At 45.8% G+C, this 20,964-nt stretch overlaps 1 protein-coding gene across 1 annotated transcript in view; it reads left to right on the top strand.

Moving 5' to 3' along the window:
- The window catches only part of LOC105448067 (Down syndrome cell adhesion molecule-like protein Dscam2), an 80,817-nt gene that overhangs the window by 48,566 nt on the left and 11,287 nt on the right, over window positions 1–20,964 (top strand). Inside the window, exons 9-15 of the mRNA XM_011686430.1 lie at window positions 172–282; window positions 724–882; window positions 8,263–8,631; window positions 13,419–13,538; window positions 16,187–16,363; window positions 17,221–17,368; window positions 18,441–18,742. Coding sequence (XP_011684732.1) covers window positions 172–282; window positions 724–882; window positions 8,263–8,631; window positions 13,419–13,538; window positions 16,187–16,363; window positions 17,221–17,368; window positions 18,441–18,742 — 1,386 coding nt within the window. The remainder of the gene's footprint in view (window positions 1–171; window positions 283–723; window positions 883–8,262; window positions 8,632–13,418; window positions 13,539–16,186; window positions 16,364–17,220; window positions 17,369–18,440; window positions 18,743–20,964) is intronic.

The raw sequence follows: 20,964 nt of genomic DNA on the forward strand, positions 1-20,964 counted from the left end.
CGGCGATATTGAAAATTTGTTGTATTTTTTTTTCCCCCTCCGCACGACTCCGCGTGTCCTTCTCTCTCTCGGAATCGAGATAGCCGGAGTAGATTTCCTGCTGGAAATTTATAACTTTATGCTGTTTCGCGTGGCTGCAGCGTAACGAGCTTTACTGCTTTCTAATCTCAGGACTGCCATACGTCAGACCGATGTCGCCCGTTTCGGCGGTCGCGGGGAAGCGGCTATATATCAAGTGTCCTGTAGCCGGTTATCCTATTGAATCGATAGTGTGGGAGAAAGGTAAGCATCCGTGCGTCATTTCTGTTAATCCCCCGACCGAATACGGGGAAACGGGGAAGAGAGAAATTTCGCGTATACGTTTATTCAATATTTCCATTTGCGGCGAAAGGCCGCACGTTAAAAATCCGTCGTCGATCTTCCCCATCGCATTGATTGACTCGTTCCCCCCCCCCTCCCCTTCCCCATTCGTAACGAGCGTGTTATACAATTTATCGCGCAATTCATCGAATTTATCTTTACACGCGATTTTTACAAAATCGCTTTTGCAAAATTAATTTACGCGAACCGCGTACAGGGTCAAACCTCGAGGGTCGAAAATGCGAAATATTTGCGCGTCTCTCGCGGAAACCAAAGTACTAGCTATAGTTTTAACGGGTGTCCCAAATATTCTCGAACGCGTAGGAGCCCCTTTAATCGATGCCTGAAACGTTGTTATCGCAGGGGACGTAAAACTGCCTACCAACATGAGACAAAGAGTCGCCAACGGCACGCTGTTCATCGATACCGTGCAACGCAGTGCCGACGAAGGCACGTACACATGCACTGCCAGAAACAAACATAATTTCACGTCGCACCGCTCGGTCGAAGTACGTGTTCTAGGTAAGTAAACGCTAGCCAACAGTTTCCGCATAATTCCCCGCGATATTGAGCACCGGAATTTAAAGTGTTCGTAAAATTAGCATTCGAAAATGAAGAGATTGCTTTACGTGCGCGCGCGTCCCGCGGACGAAATGGAAACGATATATCGTCTCTTTGCCCTCCCGAAGTGGGGAAAAAGGTATTCCGCGCGGCCTCGCCACCGAGATAATAATTTCTTACGACCGATACTTTTTTAAAAGTGCAGCAATATTGTTCTTATATTTAATCGACGGGAATTTTTACAGCACGGGATAACTCCATTGCCCGATGGTTTACAAGTAAAATAATGTAACATCTATTTTTTGTAAAGATATGTATTTTACGATATGTTTATTTTAAATTAGGATTAACCGCAAAGAGAGGATCCACGTAATCTTCACGTGAAGGATTTTAGCAGGAAGTTTCGCTCGCGAAATCTGTCGTTTTCGATATTTGCCTCCGCGATATATCGAAGGGCGATTATGGGTATCAACGCGGACACACGTTAATATGCATTCTCCCTTTGTCGAACGTATTAACTATCCATTGCCCGTCGTCCCGTCCGACTGTATTAATTGCAGCCCGTTTATACATAACGTGCGCGGCATGCAACGTTTGACGCGCGTTGCCGATTTTATCTTTACATAATGTTTCTATTAGGTTCATCAAGCAAACTCTATATGGTGCCGTTGTTTGACGTTGGGCAGGATTAATTAGTGCGGGACAACATCGACCCGAGTCTTCGGTTTATCGCATTGCGCATCGTTCCCTCGGAACACATACACGGTGCTTTTCGCACGAGGGAAGATCGATCCTATCGATTTATCGATCGCGCGTATTTGCCTCTCGCGAACCCGAATGCGAGAGTTGCGCGAAAATTAGGGTAGAGGGTTTTAGCGTTTACCGAAGGAATATATTTCATCGAAAATTTTTTTTTCACGTCGGACGATTGCGGGGTGTAGCGCAATTTAATCTTTTTCGGTTTTGATCGACCGTTTATTCCTATATCGCTCGGCAATTACGGTCATATAATCTGGAAGTATGAAAAGAGAAACAGGAAGGATATATATATCCTGTTTAGATTTCTCTGTTGAAATGCGAAGCACTGGGCAGTTTTTCAGCTCCGCCATGGATTTGGAAGCTTCCCCGAAATTGAGTGGAATTTTTCTCGAGAAGAAACAACTTTTTTATATGTATATATTTATTTTTTTTAAACTGTGATACAAAAAACGTGCGCATTATTGCGCACGTTTATACATATAAATGATATATATATATATATATATATATATATATAATGCCCCGGAAATTGCGCTGGAAACCCAACTATTTTCCGTATTTTTGCCTAACGTTTAATGTTTAATATCGAATAATAAACATTTTGGGAATAAACATTGGATCGAGTTACGGGTTAAATCACGAAATGAAACTATCGTATTGCGTTATTATTATACGCGGGACTCGTTCGATATGAAATTAAACGAGGTATGTTTCGCGCGGGATTGGAAAACAAGCGGCGTTTTTCTTGGAAAAATCGCCCGTGGCGCGCGTCCCTCGCGTCAGGCGCGATTTCCGGCGGCGTCACCCTCTGCGCACCGCGCCGCACACGCGTGTGAGACACACACGCGCGCGCGTGTGACGGGCGCGGTGCGCGCCGCGCGTGCTGAAGACGCGTCCCGGAAATATGACCTATGCACAGAGCACAGCACCTCACTGCATCGCTCAAGCATTCCTCCTTTGCACGCGCTCGCCTAAACTCTGCTCTGTTCTATTCCACAGTATATTTTTATGTACTCTCGGCGTGTACTCATGTACATAAAAATCCAGCTGCCACGTATGTACGTAACGTATTGTACATAAGACAGACGACGCGACGTACTGCGTGCAGATGTTGCACGGGGTATTACCGCAAAACGTCTTCTTTCGATCGTAACGCCGCTCTATACCTCCCTTACGTGCAATGCACACGACGCGGGGAAGGAACGACGTGCGCGGTTTTTTTTCCTTCCCCGTATAACATCGCGTGTAACGGCAGTTCCGCAATGAATTCGTAATACCCCGTGAAACAGTGTATAGAATTAAATTATAGGTATTTAACGAAACAGCCCGAATGGTGATCGCAGGATCCGTTCAGCCTTGCCGGCGATGAAACATTGATACAGCGTGTAAACGGCAATGTCGAACAACGTTTCCTTCGCGCTCTCTCCCGATCTGCCCTGAAATTTTCCATTAAACGCGCGTTCGTTCCGCGCGTGTATCCCCGCGAAGTTTGTTTCGTTCTCTAAATACTGATGGGAATTTACCGCGAAGGGAGAGAGTATTGCGCACGGCAGACTGAATATTCTGTTGGAAAATCACCGGGCGCGATTGCCTTTCATTAAAATTGCACACGTTCTTTCTCTCAACTCCCCCCCTCCCCGCTGATGTCGATCTATAGACGTAACGAGGCAATGTCCTATAAAGAGCGGTACCCTCGCGTCGCGACACCGCATACGTTTACGCCCGGTTGTTGCGGTTATTTTGAAAGCTCGCGAAGCGAAAAAAATCCGTTTGCGCACAGAGAACATGGTGTGCGACGCGTGAAAAATGAATTTGCGGTCGAGGCGAGACGGAAAGTCGAGATCGCGTGAGAATTGCAATTACCACCCAAGACGGACGGTATTTCCTCGCGCTCTCCCGCGCGCGCTTGGCTGACGCGCCAGTCTTTCCGATTTCCGCCGTGTCAAGACGAAGTCGAAGCCGCGAGAAGAGGGTGGATCGATTAATCTCGCCGCATCTCGGCGCATCGAATCCCCCCGGCTTGCCGGTTTCTGACGTATGCCGTATCGGACGCGCGGGGGGAGGAGGGTTGCTCTGCACCCCACCTTCCGATCCGCGCCGCGTTGCTGCCGGGAATCGGAGCGCGCCGCCGCTTTCTGAAAAATTGCTTCCCCGCTCTCAAGGCGCGCGTCTGGCAGCGGCGCGGAGCGACGATTACGACCGTTTATCCTTCCGCAATCCTCCGACAACCGGAATCAATCCGCCTCCCCCTCCCGCCCTCCTCCCCGTCCCCCTCCCCTCTCCTGATGATACTCCCGAACGACGATTCTCACACCGTGATTCTCTATAGTGATTCTGAACTGCTTTGATGGAATGCCACCTTTGTCTGTATTGTTCTTTCAGTGCCACCTAAAATCACGCCTTTCAGTTTTGCTCGCGATTTAAACGTAGGGGACCGTACTAGCGTACAGTGCGTAGTCGTGACCGGCGACCTACCACTGACATTCACGTGGCTCAAAGATAACGTCCCGATCGAGACGGTCAGGACGTTGCCGTCGTCGCAGGATGCGCCGTCGGGCAGCGGCCGCGGTCGGTCGCCGGCCGGTCCTGGGATGGACGCGATGATTAACGGGGGGCCCCCGAAGCTGCGGGGCCCCGCCACCATGACCATGGCCTCCGGCCCCTCCGGGCATGACGAAGCGTCCTCCTCGTCCCAGAGAAAGAGCATTACCATCGGGATACATGACGCTTTTACCAGCGCCCTGAGCATTAGCACGATCGCACCCGCGCACAATGGCACGTACACCTGTCGCGTGACCAATGGCGCTGCAACCGTCGCTCATTCTGCACTCCTTCACGTCAACGGTAAACGCACACCGTTGGTGTAATCGTACGGTTCCGTGTTCCGGAAATCGGTTTACTTGGCGATCATTTCGCGGTCTTCTTGTCTTCCCTCTTTTCTCTTTCTTTCTTTCTTTCTTTCCTCCTCTTGTTGTCACGCGTCAAGAGAGAGGCGCGCCCGCGACGTCCTCTCAACGCCAAATACACCGGCATCGTATTTCGGAACACGGAGCCAACCGGGTCGGCGCTCATCGGGATGCCAACGACGACGTGTCGGACGAGAGGGTGGAAGAGGGGGTTACGCGGTAGACGCGGATGGATTCGCGCCACGTCTTGCGGAATAAGATCGCGTCGGCGACGAGAGGCCGGATTATCATTGAGATTCGCGAGCCGAGGCGTCGCTCTCGTGATCGGACCGGACTGGCAATTTTCCAGTTCGTTGGCCCTGACTACGGCGATGGCGATGGAAAGTAGTAACTGATTGATCGGCACGTAGGGAAACACACCGGTGCCGCCGCGCCAGCCGGGCCGTCGTTTGTGCCCTCCGCGCCGCGACGATCGATCAATCAGCGCGTCCGGCCTCGCGCGATGCGTACCGTAATCAATTTTGTTTTACCTCAAGGAAAAAAAGAGGTAACGCGCCCGCGCCCCTGTAAATCGCTGTCGGCTCTCGGAGGCGCGATTTCTAAAGCGGATTTCTCGAGGGGGCGTGTCTCGCGGTACAACGTTTACGTCGTCGCGAAAAGAGAGAAGCCTCGTCGTCGTTCGCCGACCGTGTTTTGAGCGCCGATTGCATTCCGGCTCGTCCGCCGGGATGGTCTTCGATCTTTCTTCGAGAGATTTGAGATCATCCCCCCCGACGTGACCGTTTCTGCTACACGCTAATCCAAACTGCACGCGTACCGACGCGCCGAATCGGTGGGATCCTTCCCACGGAGGATTCCGAGAGGACATGGGGGGGGGAAAAGAAAAAAAGAGAAGAGGAAAGGAATGAAATACCCGCGGCGCCGCAACACCACACCGATTCGGCGCGTTGCCAGCTTTTTCTCAGATTACTTTCGATTTTGAATCGTTCTCTCTTTCTTTCATTCTTTCTTCGTCCTGCACGCGTTTCTCTTTGCACGCCCATCTGCACGCTTTGATCGAGTTTTCCTGCAACCACTGTCGATATATACCTATGTGTGTTATACGTACTGTATACTATCTTGGCAATGTCTTTGGCTCCCCCTCTGCCCCCCCCCCCACGTATTAGCGTTATACGAGCGGCCCGCAGCAACTTGTCCAACTCATATTGATTCTCTGAACGTCATGAATTTTTTATCCGAAATCAAGCAACGATAGAGTAAAAGGATGTATTTGAAGGGCTCGCTGCTATGGTGAGCTAACCCACATTTTATAACAACGAAGAAAATGAAGTTTAAAGGGCTCTAAAGTTAGTGATGAAAGAAGTTTAGAATTCATTTTTTCTCCCTCATTACAAAATGTGGGTTAACTCATTATTGCAGCAATTCCTTCATTTATTTTAGATAACCGAATATGTTTTTTTAAAAACTGTTTTTTTTAAACTAACAAATTTATATATAATACGTATAAAAGAGACAAATGAGAATTACGTAAATACATCGGAAAATTGGACATTTACGGCGTCTAGCTGCTTGTATAAACGTATTTATTATAGTATCGACTTCTTAGACACAACACACCGTGACTGCGACATCGAGAGGTTTCGCGAAAAGATGCGGGAGCGCTCGCGAGAGCGAGGCACGAGACACGAGAGATTTTCGTTTTGGCGAAAGTCGAAATCTCGATGTCGCAGCGAGACCGTAAAACTATCGTATATACTGGTTTTCCTATTCGCACACAGGTGTATGCATCGTCCAGCATTGGTATTCAAGAGACACGAGTAATGTTTTTGACTGAATATATTACATTTGCCTATATTTCTCCTAGTATATTCTCCACACACGCATATATATTTATATACACACAGGAGATCGCTGTTAACGACATTTCTGCGATATCCCGTAGAAGACGTATATATTTTTATACGTTTTCGTATTCTCTTTTTTTTTTTCTACGAACGTACTCTCATTATACACACACTCTGTTACTCATTACTGTGTTGTATGGTATCACGTTTTTTGAGCGTTTTTAATGACGGAAGTCATCATTTTATTAATGTAGCAAAGAGTTTTATGATAATGTGTTTAAGCTCGAGGTATATCATATATATACATTGTGTAACGTCGTTTTTTCACCATCACTATATTGTTACGATATTATTATTGGAGACTGTAGTGGTATATTTGTATCCAAGGGGCATCCGACCGCGGGCGAGAGATCTCTGAGAAACTTTCGGCCAAGAGTGCGGTGTACGCGGTGATCCTTCTGCATGCACGCGAGTTTTCTGTCAAAGGGGAGGGAAAAAGAAGTGAGAAGTGTGCATGACTTGAATTACGAATACTGGCGTTGTTTCGCGACGTCGACGCACCCAGAGATCTCTCTCGCGGTCCTTAGATCTTGTTTCCACTTATTTGAAATTTCGTCTATACGGTAGGGGCTATATATACTCGGTAAGTAAGTCTGCGATACGCAACCCGAGAGAAAGAGGAGTGTATACACGTCTTCGAAGGAGAGAAACGTGCGTGTGCCAGGTGTCTCATGCCGGATGAGCGGTCGTTATGGCGCATCTCGCCAGGCCAGGATGTCGCGATGTGCAGTGCGGCGCCTACCCCGCGCGCGCGCGCGCGCGCGCGGGAATCTCTTTTCTCCGAAGGAAGAAGCGGCAGGTGCCTCCGCCAAGTTTTTCCACGCACCGCGCGAAACAATTTATTAACGTTTTTCCCTGCCCGCGTGCGGGAGAGGTGGACGCAGGAGTGGGCCGGGCTTATTTCTAAACTTCGCCGGTCTCCTCATAAAGACACATCGGTCGACATTAACAGTTATGCTCGCTCGTAAATGTTCATTTTCCCCGAGCTACACCGCCGCTGCTATACGCGCCACAGGCGTTATACTCTCGGCGGGCGCGTTACGTACGCACGTAACGCCGCCCGCCCGATATTTATGGCCGTGCCACAATTTTCCGCGGACCTTGCCGCGCACACATCGCGCGGTGCGAGGAACCCGCAGGCGTCGCGCGTGTTGCACCTGTCCTTCCCGCGCGCCAGGCAGGGAGGAAGAGAAGAAGGTAGAGGAGGAGGAGGAGGAGAAGGAAATCACGCGGCGGAATGGATCGGAATAAATGGAGGGTGAGTTTATCGAGTTTTCCGCGATGTTACCGCCCAGGGATTCGCCATTTACGCGACGTCCTTGCGAGTTGTCGCTTATCGAGCCGGAAGAATGAACCCCCCCGACGCGACAACGCGTAAGGTACGCGCGCGCGCAAGCCGCGTGATTTCGGCGAACGAAACCTCATCTCATAGTCAAACTGTGTGCTGCGATTCGTTAACAGGTATAAATATTAGCCAACGACAAATAAGGGAGGATGACTTACAAATAGGGGAAGTTGTTACACATCGGTGCCTCTCGCGGTAACGTGGTTCCATGCATTTACGGTGTAAATCCTCCCCTCCCCCTCTTTCCGCAAATCGCAAGTCAGTCGTGACGCACATGCAGAGACGCCGGTTCGAAAGACGGGGAAAATCCTGACGATCGATGACGCGCCAATAAAAAAATAAAAATAAAAAACGCGCCCAGCCGCCCAAGTCCGCCGCACGAGGTGCAAATACTCTCCATTATCATGTCACAACGTAACGTTTATAGTTCCGCCGCGGATCTCGCCATTTTTTTTCGGGGACGGTGTGATGGAGGGGCAGCGGACACAGCTTATGTGTACGACGAGCCAGGGTGACCAGCCGTTCAACATCACGTGGTTGATGGACGAGAAACCGATTCAGGTCAGACCGAGCGACGGTGGTACATCGGTGTCGTCGGTCCAGACCGCCGCCGCTGCAGCCGCCGCCGCTACCGCTACCGTTGAGACCAGCAACGGCATACAGATAAGCGACTATCCGCCGTTTTCCAGCATCCTGACGATAAATAGCGTCAGCGCTAGCCACAGCGGCAACTACACATGCCAGATCAGCAACGTCGCTGGCCTGGCCGAGCACTCGACCAGCCTCTCAGTCGCTGGTTGGTGTCCCGAGAAAAATTGACGTAGTCGTAAGAAAAACTGTGTACATAAAGCGTCCAGAAATAAGAACCTTTCCCACCCCCTTTTTTCGCTATCTCCCCATCTTTCTCTCTATTTTTCTGTTTATCTGTCTCTCTATCTATCTCTTTGTCTATCAGTCAATCTATCTGTCTATCTCTATCTCTCTCTTTTTTCTCTCTCTTTTCTCTCTTTCTCTATTCCTTTTTCTCGCACCCTTCGTCCCACTTTTCTTGTGTATAGGTGCGTATACGCGTATATGTATACGTATATATATACAAGGTAGGTATACAGTTCGTATCACAGTGCAGAATTCGAAGAAACGTCGAGCAACATTCAGTCCTCGTACTTTTTTTTCCCTTTTTTTTTTATTCAATCCGTTCCTGTGTTCCGGGTTACTCGGACGACTTTTCCCGAGCCGTTGATGACATCCCTCGAGAAGGGACGTATACGATACGTATAGAGAGTCCCCATTCGCCCGGATCGTAATCTTATACGTTAGTATCTGACTCCGCCAATTTGACACACCATTCTTCGTCTCTTGAAAAAGTTTCTCTCTTTGAGAGCATAAGTTAGACGAATCATAAAAATTTATTTCACTCTTGCTGGTTAAAAGTGCTCGCTACAAAAGAGTAAATAGTTTTATTCGTGAAATATTTGTAAGAACCTTAAAATCGTTTGAAATTGCGCGCATTAAGAGCACGTATACGAGAATTCGCGTCGAGAATACTCTTTTATGTATTCTTATATTTTAGGAAATATTAAAGATTGACAAAAACGTTAAAGATATCGACAGGTATAAATAAGGTAAATAAACATTTCAACATGGATGTATTTTAAGCAGTAGTTCCCATTTTATGCAGTATAATTATGCTAATTATGAGCGACGCCCAATAGTGGAATATCATACTTTTGTTAAAATTATCTTCTCGCTTATTTTTTATTTTAAAAATATGTCATATACACATGAGAAACGGAAAAAGAATAGTAATTCTGTTGAAATCTATCGAATTTTAATCACCTGACACATCTAGAAAGTCGGGAAAGTGATTAATCAGCAAATCGGCTGCGGATCGTGATGCGACAATCTGAAATAGTTTTCGAGGATTAATTGTTAATGGGAGGGTTTCGCCGGATTTAGTTCCTGTAGTGGTTTCGGCACTCACACAACGGCGGGCGCTGAATATTTTATTCACTCTCGTCTATTTCGACTCAAACGCCACGGAATATCAAAAGATTCGTACATTTCGTACGTATATACGGCTTCCACATATTACCTTACGTACCGGTACGTAATGGCGGTCGCGCTCCCCTAATGCGTATAAAATACGACGGGATTGCTAGGTTTTCGACATCTGAAAGCCATTAAAGATTTTCCAGCGAGTGTCGCGCGGCAAAGGAATTTCCTCAGAGCGAAATACGATCCCTTAACCTCGGCGGAGGTTATACGCGCGTAACAAATTGAAGGACGAGTGTGCGGAGCCGCAGTCGCTTTTTCAAGAATAAACATCAAAGGCGTAAGTAATAATAGTAATTGGTCATTTACATCTGTGAAATAAAAAGAAAAAAGAAACGAAAGTTAACTCTAATGGTTCAGTTTGACGTCGCAGTCGCGAATTTTCAACAAATTCAGGATATAAGATTCTAAACGGATGAAAAAGTTTTAAATATCCTGTCTGCGCGGCGATATGAATCTTTTACAATCGAATTTCTCGGTCCATTATGCTCATATGTTCCACGGGAGTACTGCAGCATACTGCAGCCGTATTATAGGGTACACACCAGACTCTCTCGCAATATTTGCCAAATGGAACGCAACGTTCTCCCGAGTTCGCTTTGTGTTCTTCATGCAACTCCGGAATACACCCGAGCGCGCGGTGCAGTGCACTTTTCAGTTTCATGGTACTGTAATACCTTTTGCCGCCACGCGGCTTACGATCAGCACATACGTATGTACGTCTTAGCGCATACATATGTACATCCAATTTCAGCGCCCTCTTATTCGTGCACTGATATTTTTCTGGCGTTATTTCGTCTTGATCGCGTTACGTGTATATGTATATCCTATACAATTTACGTCCGGATGTGTATTACTCGCATCCGATTCCACTCCGTCGTATAAATATTCTCCCGCGGCACTTGTCGTCTGGTCGTACCACTCGTACTCGGCCGCGCCAAATAAATCCGTTACCACTTACGCGCGCCGGCATACCTCACACGTCTAGTCGCACTACTTGCGCGCGCGGCCGTGTATATGCTCGTCACTATTTACGCTTGGACATATGTCTGTTCGTATCACTCACGTGTGTTTTCGGACTTCACGTTCGAGGGAACAATTCGGCGAAAAAATACCCATTAATTGTCCTCGTTACTTATTCGAAATGTTTTTCTTTTGTTTTTAAGCGCATAAAAACAAGACGGCAGAGGAGGAAAGATAAATCTGAAATCGAAGTCGCGCTATCGAAAGCAATACCTGGCATGGCGCCGCCATATCGCGATTTCTTTCGTTTATCTCCGAGGATAGAGAATTTTTCGTTTGCCGTTGCAAAAGTCGTGGATTTCACGCAGGCAAGGAACACGCTCCGACGACACGGGATCGTGCAGTAGACGACAGATGTATCGCCGACTTTACTTGTTTGCATGCTCGTCATCAGCGAAGAGATAATTAGATTTTCATCGAGATCGTTATTAGAACTGAGGCAGACGGTTCTGTATTTGCGGAATTTTAACGAGGATGATATATATATATATATATATATATATATATATATAATATACATATATATCTTTTCGATAAGTGAAGCGTAATTCAACAGTAGCGCACACGGCCTATTCCAGAGTTCCGTTGATCCGGCGTGCCGGGTAAGGCCCAAATGTAAAATGTATTGACTCTTGATATCGTTTCCCCTATATTTTCCGTTACGTTCTTCCGCAAGCAGCATCGCTGATGAGAGATCGATGTAGAGCCTCTCGAAAAAAATCGAGATATCTCAGGTCTTGAGCCGTAGAAGTATTATACCCACGTGTGTTGAGATTCTATTTTTTTTTCCAAAGGACGTGTTTCCGCGAATGTGTATTAACTAAGTAGAGTATCGTAGCGAGTTGATATTATTCGAGACGTTGTGCTAATGTAATGCAACAATTGTCTATGACACGGGTGTGCATAAGCATGCATTCGCGTAGTTAACCTGTTTCTGGTTTTTACGATCCCTCTCATTCTCCCCTCTTCCTCACCCCCCCTCCCCCTTGCCCCTTTTTTTCTGCGAGAGCGGAACTTGGAATGACGATGGAAGAATGTAAAAGTGATACTCTCCTCCTCACTTACGTGTTCTTTCTATTTTCTCTCGTATCATTACGGTACATTGCCACGGTATCGTTTGCGTTTGTCGTTGTCTGGGAAGCATTTTATATTACATCCGTCTCTTACGGCTCTGTTTACTTGGAATGGTGCTTGCGTTGTTACGTTCCTTATGATAATGACCTAAACTTTGCATTTTTGCATGATATTACGTTTCATATACTCGTATACTATATTATGTGTATTATATTTTCTCGACATATATTTATATAGTTCAATTTATTATACTAACTACTCTCATGTCTCTTTTTATAGACGGACAGTTTTTTCTTTTATTAAACTACCTCTCTTCCCTTTTTATATTTTCCTCCCTTTTAAATCGTATAATATAATTATTCTATAATTTCTCTCTGGATTATTTAATTAGAGAATCTTCATTTAAATAGATTTAATAATAATTTTTCTCTCTTTATCAAAGATGCATGGTGCTGTCCTTTATTTTCGATTATCTTCCTGAATTTATTATTTTCTTGATACATATGTTTCATTGCCTGAACTCCTAATGAAATTAAAAGTAGATAATTGCGGCAAAATCCATTCTCCGTTTATTTTCATACATAACATATATACATAACATCGTCAATTCAAGTAATTTAGTCGTAGCCTTAATGGATTCCGTAGTATTAACACTTGTTATACAATTTTCAGCGAATTCGTGTAAGTATTATAATCCAGTTGAAAGAAAGAGATGCATGCATTTACATGATTATTAACACATTAGGAAGAAACATTAATTTAGTTATATCGCCGTTGGTATTCGTCACCGTTTATATCGGCGAAGCGAGGTATCGATCCGGTGTTTGAATATATAGGGAATGACTGTTCAAATAAATAACCTGTCATATCATATATATTTTTAGACCGAATTGATAAAAGATAAAATCGTGGCGCGGGGCGGTGAAATGAAAATCGATACCGTTTGACGGTTTTACATGATATTATCTTTAGGAAATAACGGGATAACGCCGGGATAAATTGCGTATTACTCTCAATATTCCGCAAATTAAATCAAAAGGAATTTGTAATAAATTCATAATATAGCAATGATTACAACATTGATGTACATTGTTCTTGTTTTTAGCCGTCATGATTGTTTAATTATAGGAAATGTAGGATCCTTGTTAACGTACATGCGCGAGAGAGTACCGTCTGGCTGTGTGTGTGTGTGTGTGTGTGTGTATGTGTGTGTGTGTCGCGAATGTGTCGCACCCCGGGGCCCTCGGCCCGGTCGTTACCTCGGATTTTAATGGTCGTGTTTGAAATTTTTTTTTACGGCGTCAATTGCGAATTCCCGTGAAGAAGCCGATAGACGAACGGTGACGGAAACGAGAGGCTATCGCGTAAGATTCTGGCGGATACGAATTCGAGCGAGTGGAAGATTCTAAGCCAATCGGTTCTCCGTATTTTTAGTACCGCCGAGGTGGACCGTGGAACCTATCGACCAGAACGCGGTTGTAGGTCACGGCGTCTCCATCGCCTGTCAGGCCGAAGGATTCCCCATTCCGACTGTGACTTGGAAGCAATCTATCGGTAAGTCACGACTCCTTAAAGGTGGGATCCCGGAGGTTCGAGCTCGCCCTCCCTTCGTCCCCCCTCTCCCCTCCCCGGACCAACGTTACGAGGGAAGATGTATTACGTCTCTCGGACGTGGCGCGAGAAATGAGAACGCTCATTCGCACCTGATCTCTCTGGATAGTAAAATGGATATATTCCTTAATAGAGGGCGAGCTGTCTCTCAATTTTTAATAGAAGCCATTAACCGAAATAGCTAATATCTCGCGACTCTTTATCTCTTTATAAATAATTACAAACGCGAGTGAAATATTTGCCCCACAGATCTCATTTTCAACAACACGTATACGTACAATGTTGGTGCTCGAAAATTCATAATTTTAATGTCATACTGACATCGATTGAATTTATTCCGAATCGACTTTGGCGCGACGCGGGGGTATTATTACATTTTCTAATAATCTCCTCCTGTCGATTAAGCGAGAATTTTGTTTGCGCGGGCATTACGTAATTTTCATTTAAACTACCACCGGCGGAAAGAGAGCGTCGACGGGGGGTGGGGGGGGGGGGTGAAAAAAAGGACCGGGAACAGTAATCAATCACGAATCTCGCTGAATCGGTCGTCTCCAGCGAACGGGTAGTCCACAGTCAGAAATAAGTCCTGCCTGCGCGGTATAAAGGTACCCTGTACGAACAGAACCCCGCGCGTATAATTAATTTCGTCAATTCTCGCTGAGCGTGGATTTGATATGGCGTATCCCTTTCCCGGAGAGACCTTTCTTCCTCTTCTCTCCATTTTTTTCCTCGCGCAATTTCGACCTCGCTTTGGCGCAGGAGAATGCATCTTTCAAGCCGCGTTCAGCCTGATTGTATTCCCGCGAGCCAATCGTTCCACGCCGCCGGCGGCTATACACGTCACTGCAGGTTGCAAAAAAGCCCCCGCTTTGTGTGTCTTGGCACGCCTGGTAGTTACGTCGCCGGTGACGAGACTGTTATCAAATTCCTGAATATTTTTGTTAATTTTAATTAACCACGCGCCGGCGGTGGGGCGAGCATACAAGCGCGCGCGTTTGTCGGTAAAATGCTCTCAGTGAGTTAGTTTAATCGTATTATTATGCGTACACATACGTGTAAAGCGTTTTCCTACCGCACACGTTATACGTTATATTCTGATACGTTTTAAGCGGGTTCTCGCGTTACTCAAATATTAATTCTGTAAAAGTTCTCCACATCGCATCCGAACGCGCGTATCTCGAAGTTACGAAAAAAAGAAGAAGAAGGAAAAACAGATACCGCGAGCGCGGATATTTATGTTTTTCATCATTCACTATGTATCGGGAAGGATGTCGAGGAGGCACATCGATCCCGCCCCCCTGGTGGGGGGGGGGGGTGCCGCGCAGCGATGCGCCTCCATGCAGACAGGCAGCGTCGAACGCGAAAAAAGAAGCGCTACACCGCGCTGCTGGTGTGTTCCACCAGGGGAAAGATGCGCGTTCCACGTCCTGTCACGATTCATATTAGACGCGAACGAGCATGAGAGACGCCCGAGAGAAGAACATCGCCGCGGTTTTATTAAACGTCCCTCGTGTAATATTGTAACTACCTTGCCACCGGGTCGAGTGTGCGCACAAACGCAATTTGCATTCCTCCCTTTTCCCTCTTCTCTTCCCCCCCCCTCCCTCTGCTCCTCTCGGAAATGCCGACTGCCGTGAGTTTCGATAAGACATAATTTCTCGGAAGATTCTCCTGCGAAAAGACTGATTACTCAAAAGCGGCGCTTTCAAAATGTTCAGGTTTATCTTGCCCCCGAGACCGAGGAATGGCAGGCGGGCTCTCGCGAACGGTAAATCTTTACCGTTTGAAGTTACGAGGGCGGTACATATACTTTGATACACATCCCCCGCACCTTCCCCCGCGCGTTTCGCCGTCCGTTTATTTATGAAAAGATAGAATAAGCGAATAAGGTGTACGTAAGATACGAAAAGGCATTTCCGCCCGGCGCGGCGTACGCCTCGTATACACTTAGTCAACGCGTTACGTTTTCAGAATCATTTGAACATTCATATATTCCGCGAAGCGTTTGTAGAACATTTCGCGCGCTTAAGGAACTTTTTTCCCGCGTTACTCCTCGGCACCTTAAGTCGGCATGCGACCAGGATGTTTCGTAATGGGCCGTAAACAAGGTGATACTTCACCCTCGCTGCAGAACCGAGAAATAATTTTTCTTCCCCCTTCCCTCCTTTCCTCGTTTCCGGCAAAACTTAACATTATTTTTTTGCAGTTTGTAAAGTTTTAGAATTAAATATCCCGGTAGCGCTGAGTGTGCCTCCGAGTCAAAACGCTGTTAAGGTATAAAGTTTACCTGAAATTACGCGAAGAATAAGACTCTGTTTGTTTATCGCCGCATCCATGAATTATATTTCCGCCCCGCTATGTCCGACTCTTCCTCCTTCTCATTTCAGTTTTCTGATGAGTCTGAGAAATATCGTCGATAAAATATTAAACGCATCGCGCACAGCGAGTATTTTAACTCGCGCCCTCCTCTCAGCTACCATGATTCGAGCCAAGGCGAGCTCGACACAGGGAGCTCGTAGAACGTAGGATAATAATTTTCCGCGGGCGTGTCTATTATGCAGAAACGTAAAGATGTTACCTTGGGCGTTTAGGTGAAACTCCGGGTGACTACAGAGAGCTGAGCTACGGCACGGAGGGCGCCGGGGTGGCCAGAAACGAATCCCTGGTGATCCCGCGGGTATCGCGGGATCACGCCGGATTCTATCTATGCCAGGCGAGCAACGGCATCGGACCCGGCCTCAGCAAGCTCATTCGGCTAACGGTCCATGGTAAAATATTCACGCAACCTAGAGTTACCGTCACCGCCGTCTGGATCCCGGATCCAGGTATCTCGGATGGTATCCGGGATTCGGTTAGAAGTCCCTCCCACGCAGGATGATCATACGGGGGTGGTGATCGAAACTGGGGTGGTTCTTACCACGCCGTGGGTATTACGTGAAAAGTGTGTCCTGCACCGTAAAATTTTTTGTATATCGCCGAATATCATCTATAATTGATGTCAGAGCTTCTCTTTCTCTCTCTCTCTCTTTCTCTCTTTCTAAAATTATTCTAAAATTATCTTTGGAGATTTAATGGAGAGAGCGACAGGAATTTAATTTGTTATTGCACGATATTCATACGTAGGCGGCGATATGTAATGCAACAGTCATGAATTTAATAAATTTGTTAATTTGAATTCGCACGCACACGCACGCGGCCGCGTGTGTCCGCCGGAAATTCAATAGCATTACTACAATATTCGTCACTGGATAATTGCTTCGCATCACTGCATGAAATTCTCTCTCCCTCTCCCTCTCCCTCTCTCTCTCTCTCTCTCTCTGTGAGAGAGAGGACGCGCACACGTTCGCGCGCGCGGAATAGCATCATATGTCGATAATTGATCTTTTTTTCGCTGGGCTACGAAATAAACGCGCATTCAAACAAAGTACCGTAGATTGGCCGTGCGATTTCGACGCAAAACAAAATTGAATTGCCCGTTTATAATTACAAAAAGGGACATCTGTGAGTTATAGCGAAAATTGGTTTTATTGTCTTGTCTTTTATTTGACGTTCATTGTTGCGCGCGGGCCGTGAGTGCCGTGCGCTCGACCGTGTTCTGATGAAAAATTCTCACTCTCTCCCGCAGCGGGCCCCCAGGTGACGGTGAGGACGAGGCAGGAATCGGTGCGACGAGGGGAGAGCGTAATATTGCGCTGCGAGGCCGAGGGAGACGCGCCTCTTGATCTTAGCTGGCGTGTTCGTGACAGCAAGATCGATCCTAATTACGACGTTAGGTTCGTATTGGAATTAATTATGCGTCTTTCGCGTGAAGGCTCACAGGTTTGAAATGCGCATACCGTTTGACGCAAGCATTCCATTTTGACGCTACCTTATCATCGTGCATTATAATTCGCGAAACGCTCAAAGCGAAAACAATCTACATTCTGAAGCTAAATTCGTTGTGGAGGGTCTCTTAAACGCGAAATCCGTATCTAACAATTATATTTAGAAATCTATTTTGTTACATTAAAATAGAACAGATAATTGAAAACTGTGGTACACGTACTAAATATAAGTGAGTACTAAATATAAGTGACTGCTCAATTGTTCCAGATAATCCAGACATATATTTTACATTTAAAGTGGATTTTACAAATTAGTTTTGTCTCTCACATGTTACAAGTCTATTTATAATTGTTAGATTATTTTAGGTGCTTAATGTTATATTACGAAACATACAAATTCCATTTTTAAATTATTATTCATATATATATGTAGAATAGAGCAAAAGAATGTTACTGCCGCAATTAATCATCGCCGCTACTGTATATATATATTCGTCGTGAAAATGGTCAAACTTCGCTACTATAGCCAATTATTTGATATTACCCTCAAAACCTGTTTTGTTGGTAATGGGGAAATTGTACCGAGCAAATTTGTTTGTAGAAGCGTTCGTGGACTCGTTAATTTACTGCTAAAGCAAAGTAGTCCATCCCTGGGGAAAATGCATTTTGCCGCCGTAGCATCGCTGTTTTGACGGCGGAATAAGAATTAATTTATTATGTATAACGAAATAATATCCGCATATTTCTGGAAAACTAATTTCAGACTATTAAAACCAATATCCTTGACTAAATCATCTCGCTGTCCGATGGTTTGAAATTCGTTACGACGGCGGAATATATACAAAATAATCTACAGATTCTGTCTCTCCGTAATTAATCCACCGTAATTATAGCTCCGCTTAATGTAAAACTCTTAGAAATTTCGGGCCTCACGGGGATTTCACGCTCCCCCGAGAGATCGCCCCGTGTGCGCGCGTGTTATCGATTAATCGCGTGACCGCTCTCTCCACTCGGTTTCCAGGTACGCGGTAGACAATACGGTGGACGCGTCGGGACGCGTCACCACCGAGCTGCGGATCGTGCAGGCGAGCCACATGGACCGCGGCGACTACGTCTGCGTCGCCGCGAATGCGTACGGCCGCGACAAGGCGACGATCCACCTGCTCGTGCAGGAGCCGCCCGACTTCCCACGCAATCTGCACGTGGCCGAGCAGGGCAGCCGGTCGATCCTGCTGGCCTGGTCCTCGCCGGCGACCGATCGGGACGCGAGCCACGTCAGCTCGCCCATCACCAACTACATCGTGCAGTACAAGGAGGCGCAAGGTATTCCAGGCACTATTTCTCCTTTTTCGCGTCGCTCCTTTTTCGGTGTATGCGCCCGCGAATCTCGGTCACTTATCGATCGAAAGCCGAGAGAGCATCTCGTTATAGATCGTTGCGCTTCTCTGGCCAACGATATCAGACACCGATTTCTTCGGCACATTGACTGCCACATCGTGTACAAATTACAAGCTTAGAATACAATTCTCAGAATAGTATTATAAAGATTGACTTTTAAGTCGGAGATCTAAAATTTTTGTTCCATTAATAAAGTGACAATCATAACGTCAGAAGTTGAAAATAGACTGACAGATTTAATATGAACGCTTATGATTGATTAAGATAAACAATGGAGACACTTCGAAATTGACTGGCACAGTTTTAATACAAAAGGCTCATCACGGTTGACGGTGATAAAAATAATGTAGGTATCTCAAAGTTTTAAAGTTTCAAAGTGGATATAAAATTTTTAGTGTGAATTGTCTCGAACTCGCGACAGTTACGACAGCGTCACGTTTGGAGAAGCCGAGTAATATCGCATTTCTTCTGGAGTTACGACGCACGTCCGCGCACAGATAATATTTTTTCCACTTTTATTTAATTCACATTTACCCAATTTACAAACAGCGTACATAAACGTGAATCCGGCGGAACAATAGAACTGCAACTCGCATAATTTCCAAGGAAACGCTCGCGGCCCGGATGATGTGGCGGTGAATGCGCCGAAACCGAGATACCTCGCCGGGTGTCAAATTTTAGATTAAACAATAAAAATTCAAATTTTAATTTGCACGCTCCGCGATCTAGTCCCTGCGATCGATAGTTAAAGCGTGGATATAAAGCCCGTAAATATCGATGAGATTAAAAAAACGTTTGTTTAATTTCCTATTTACTGTTGGCGTATACGCGATTAATCCAAACCGGCTGATGTAAATATCGCGTTATAGCAGACGCATATTGGTGAAAATAACACCAGATTTTTTTGTGCTCGCTCGACCGATAGTTCGTAGTGAGAGAGGGAGGGAGAAAAAGAGGAAGAGAAATATCGATGTACAGTGTACGGTTTATTGCGCCCCATTACATTCTCGATCCATCGTCATTATATACGTATACGCGCGCGTTTCACTGTGCGCCTGGCATCTCTATCATTCGGCGCGCAATATCATATCGTAACGCTGGAGTTAACACTACGATGTCTTCGGCGAGAGTGAGAGAGAGAGAGAGAGAGAGAGAGAGAGAGAGAGAGAAGTATTAATTCCCCCGTTCAAGGAACAACGTCGTGGCTTTTTACCCATCGCCGCCGGGGGAATCATTAATCATTTATCCTTTCACGTTACTCCACACGTCTCCCGCCTATATTCGTTTAGGCTTTTAGGCGCTACATTTGATTTGGCTTTATTTCATGGCTTTTATCCAATTTCCCCCTCCGTTCGGTTTCCTCCCTGTTTCTCTATTCGGCGAACTCGCCCTGCCACGCCATCAGCCGATGTTTAAACAAACGTAAACGTTTCGAAACGCTTGGAATTCCGTTAGCCACGAATAACATAATGTGTATCTCATTAGTTAGTAATAATTCAATCGCGGAATGCGTGTGTATCTACCTCCGGTGAATGTCTACGATGAAGTATTCAACTCTCTGATTTCCGAGCCCACTCGAAGCCAGCAATTTCCGAAAGAGAATAAAATACACGTGGGAAAAAAAACGATTTTTCATATGGAAAGGTTGCAGAGGATGGGCACGACGTGTTGCTGAAACATCGACAGATACAACATATCCCCGCTGTATATTTTTGAAATTGATTATTAATTTAAAAGATATATAAATAAATTGAGCTGTGTGTAAATATTACTTCCATTTCGGTATCGCGGATTGCGTTTCACCCGAATATGAGGATACGTTTAAAAATATATTATTTGCGTTACGGGAAGACGCGAATGATTGTGATAATATTAACTTAAAATTATTGATGAAAATAACACCATGTTGCGAGATATATATATTAACATAATTATTGGACGTGTAACAATGTTATCTAACGGAGAACATTTAGCTTCATTTAATTATTTAGCATTTTCTTACTTAGCATTTAGGTAATTTAGCGTTTTATTAAAACGTTTTCGTTTCGCGGAGGTAACTCTGGCAAATACAAACTGGATATTTTCCCTCCGTGTAATGCGCTGTTTTGTGTAACGTCGCTCCAAGATGCACGCGCGGCGCAACGTAA

The sequence above is a fragment of the Wasmannia auropunctata genome, unplaced genomic scaffold (assembly GCF_000956235.1).
Source record: "Wasmannia auropunctata unplaced genomic scaffold, wasmannia.A_1.0 LD336090.1, whole genome shotgun sequence".
Classification (NCBI taxonomy): Eukaryota; Metazoa; Arthropoda; class Insecta; order Hymenoptera; family Formicidae; genus Wasmannia; species Wasmannia auropunctata.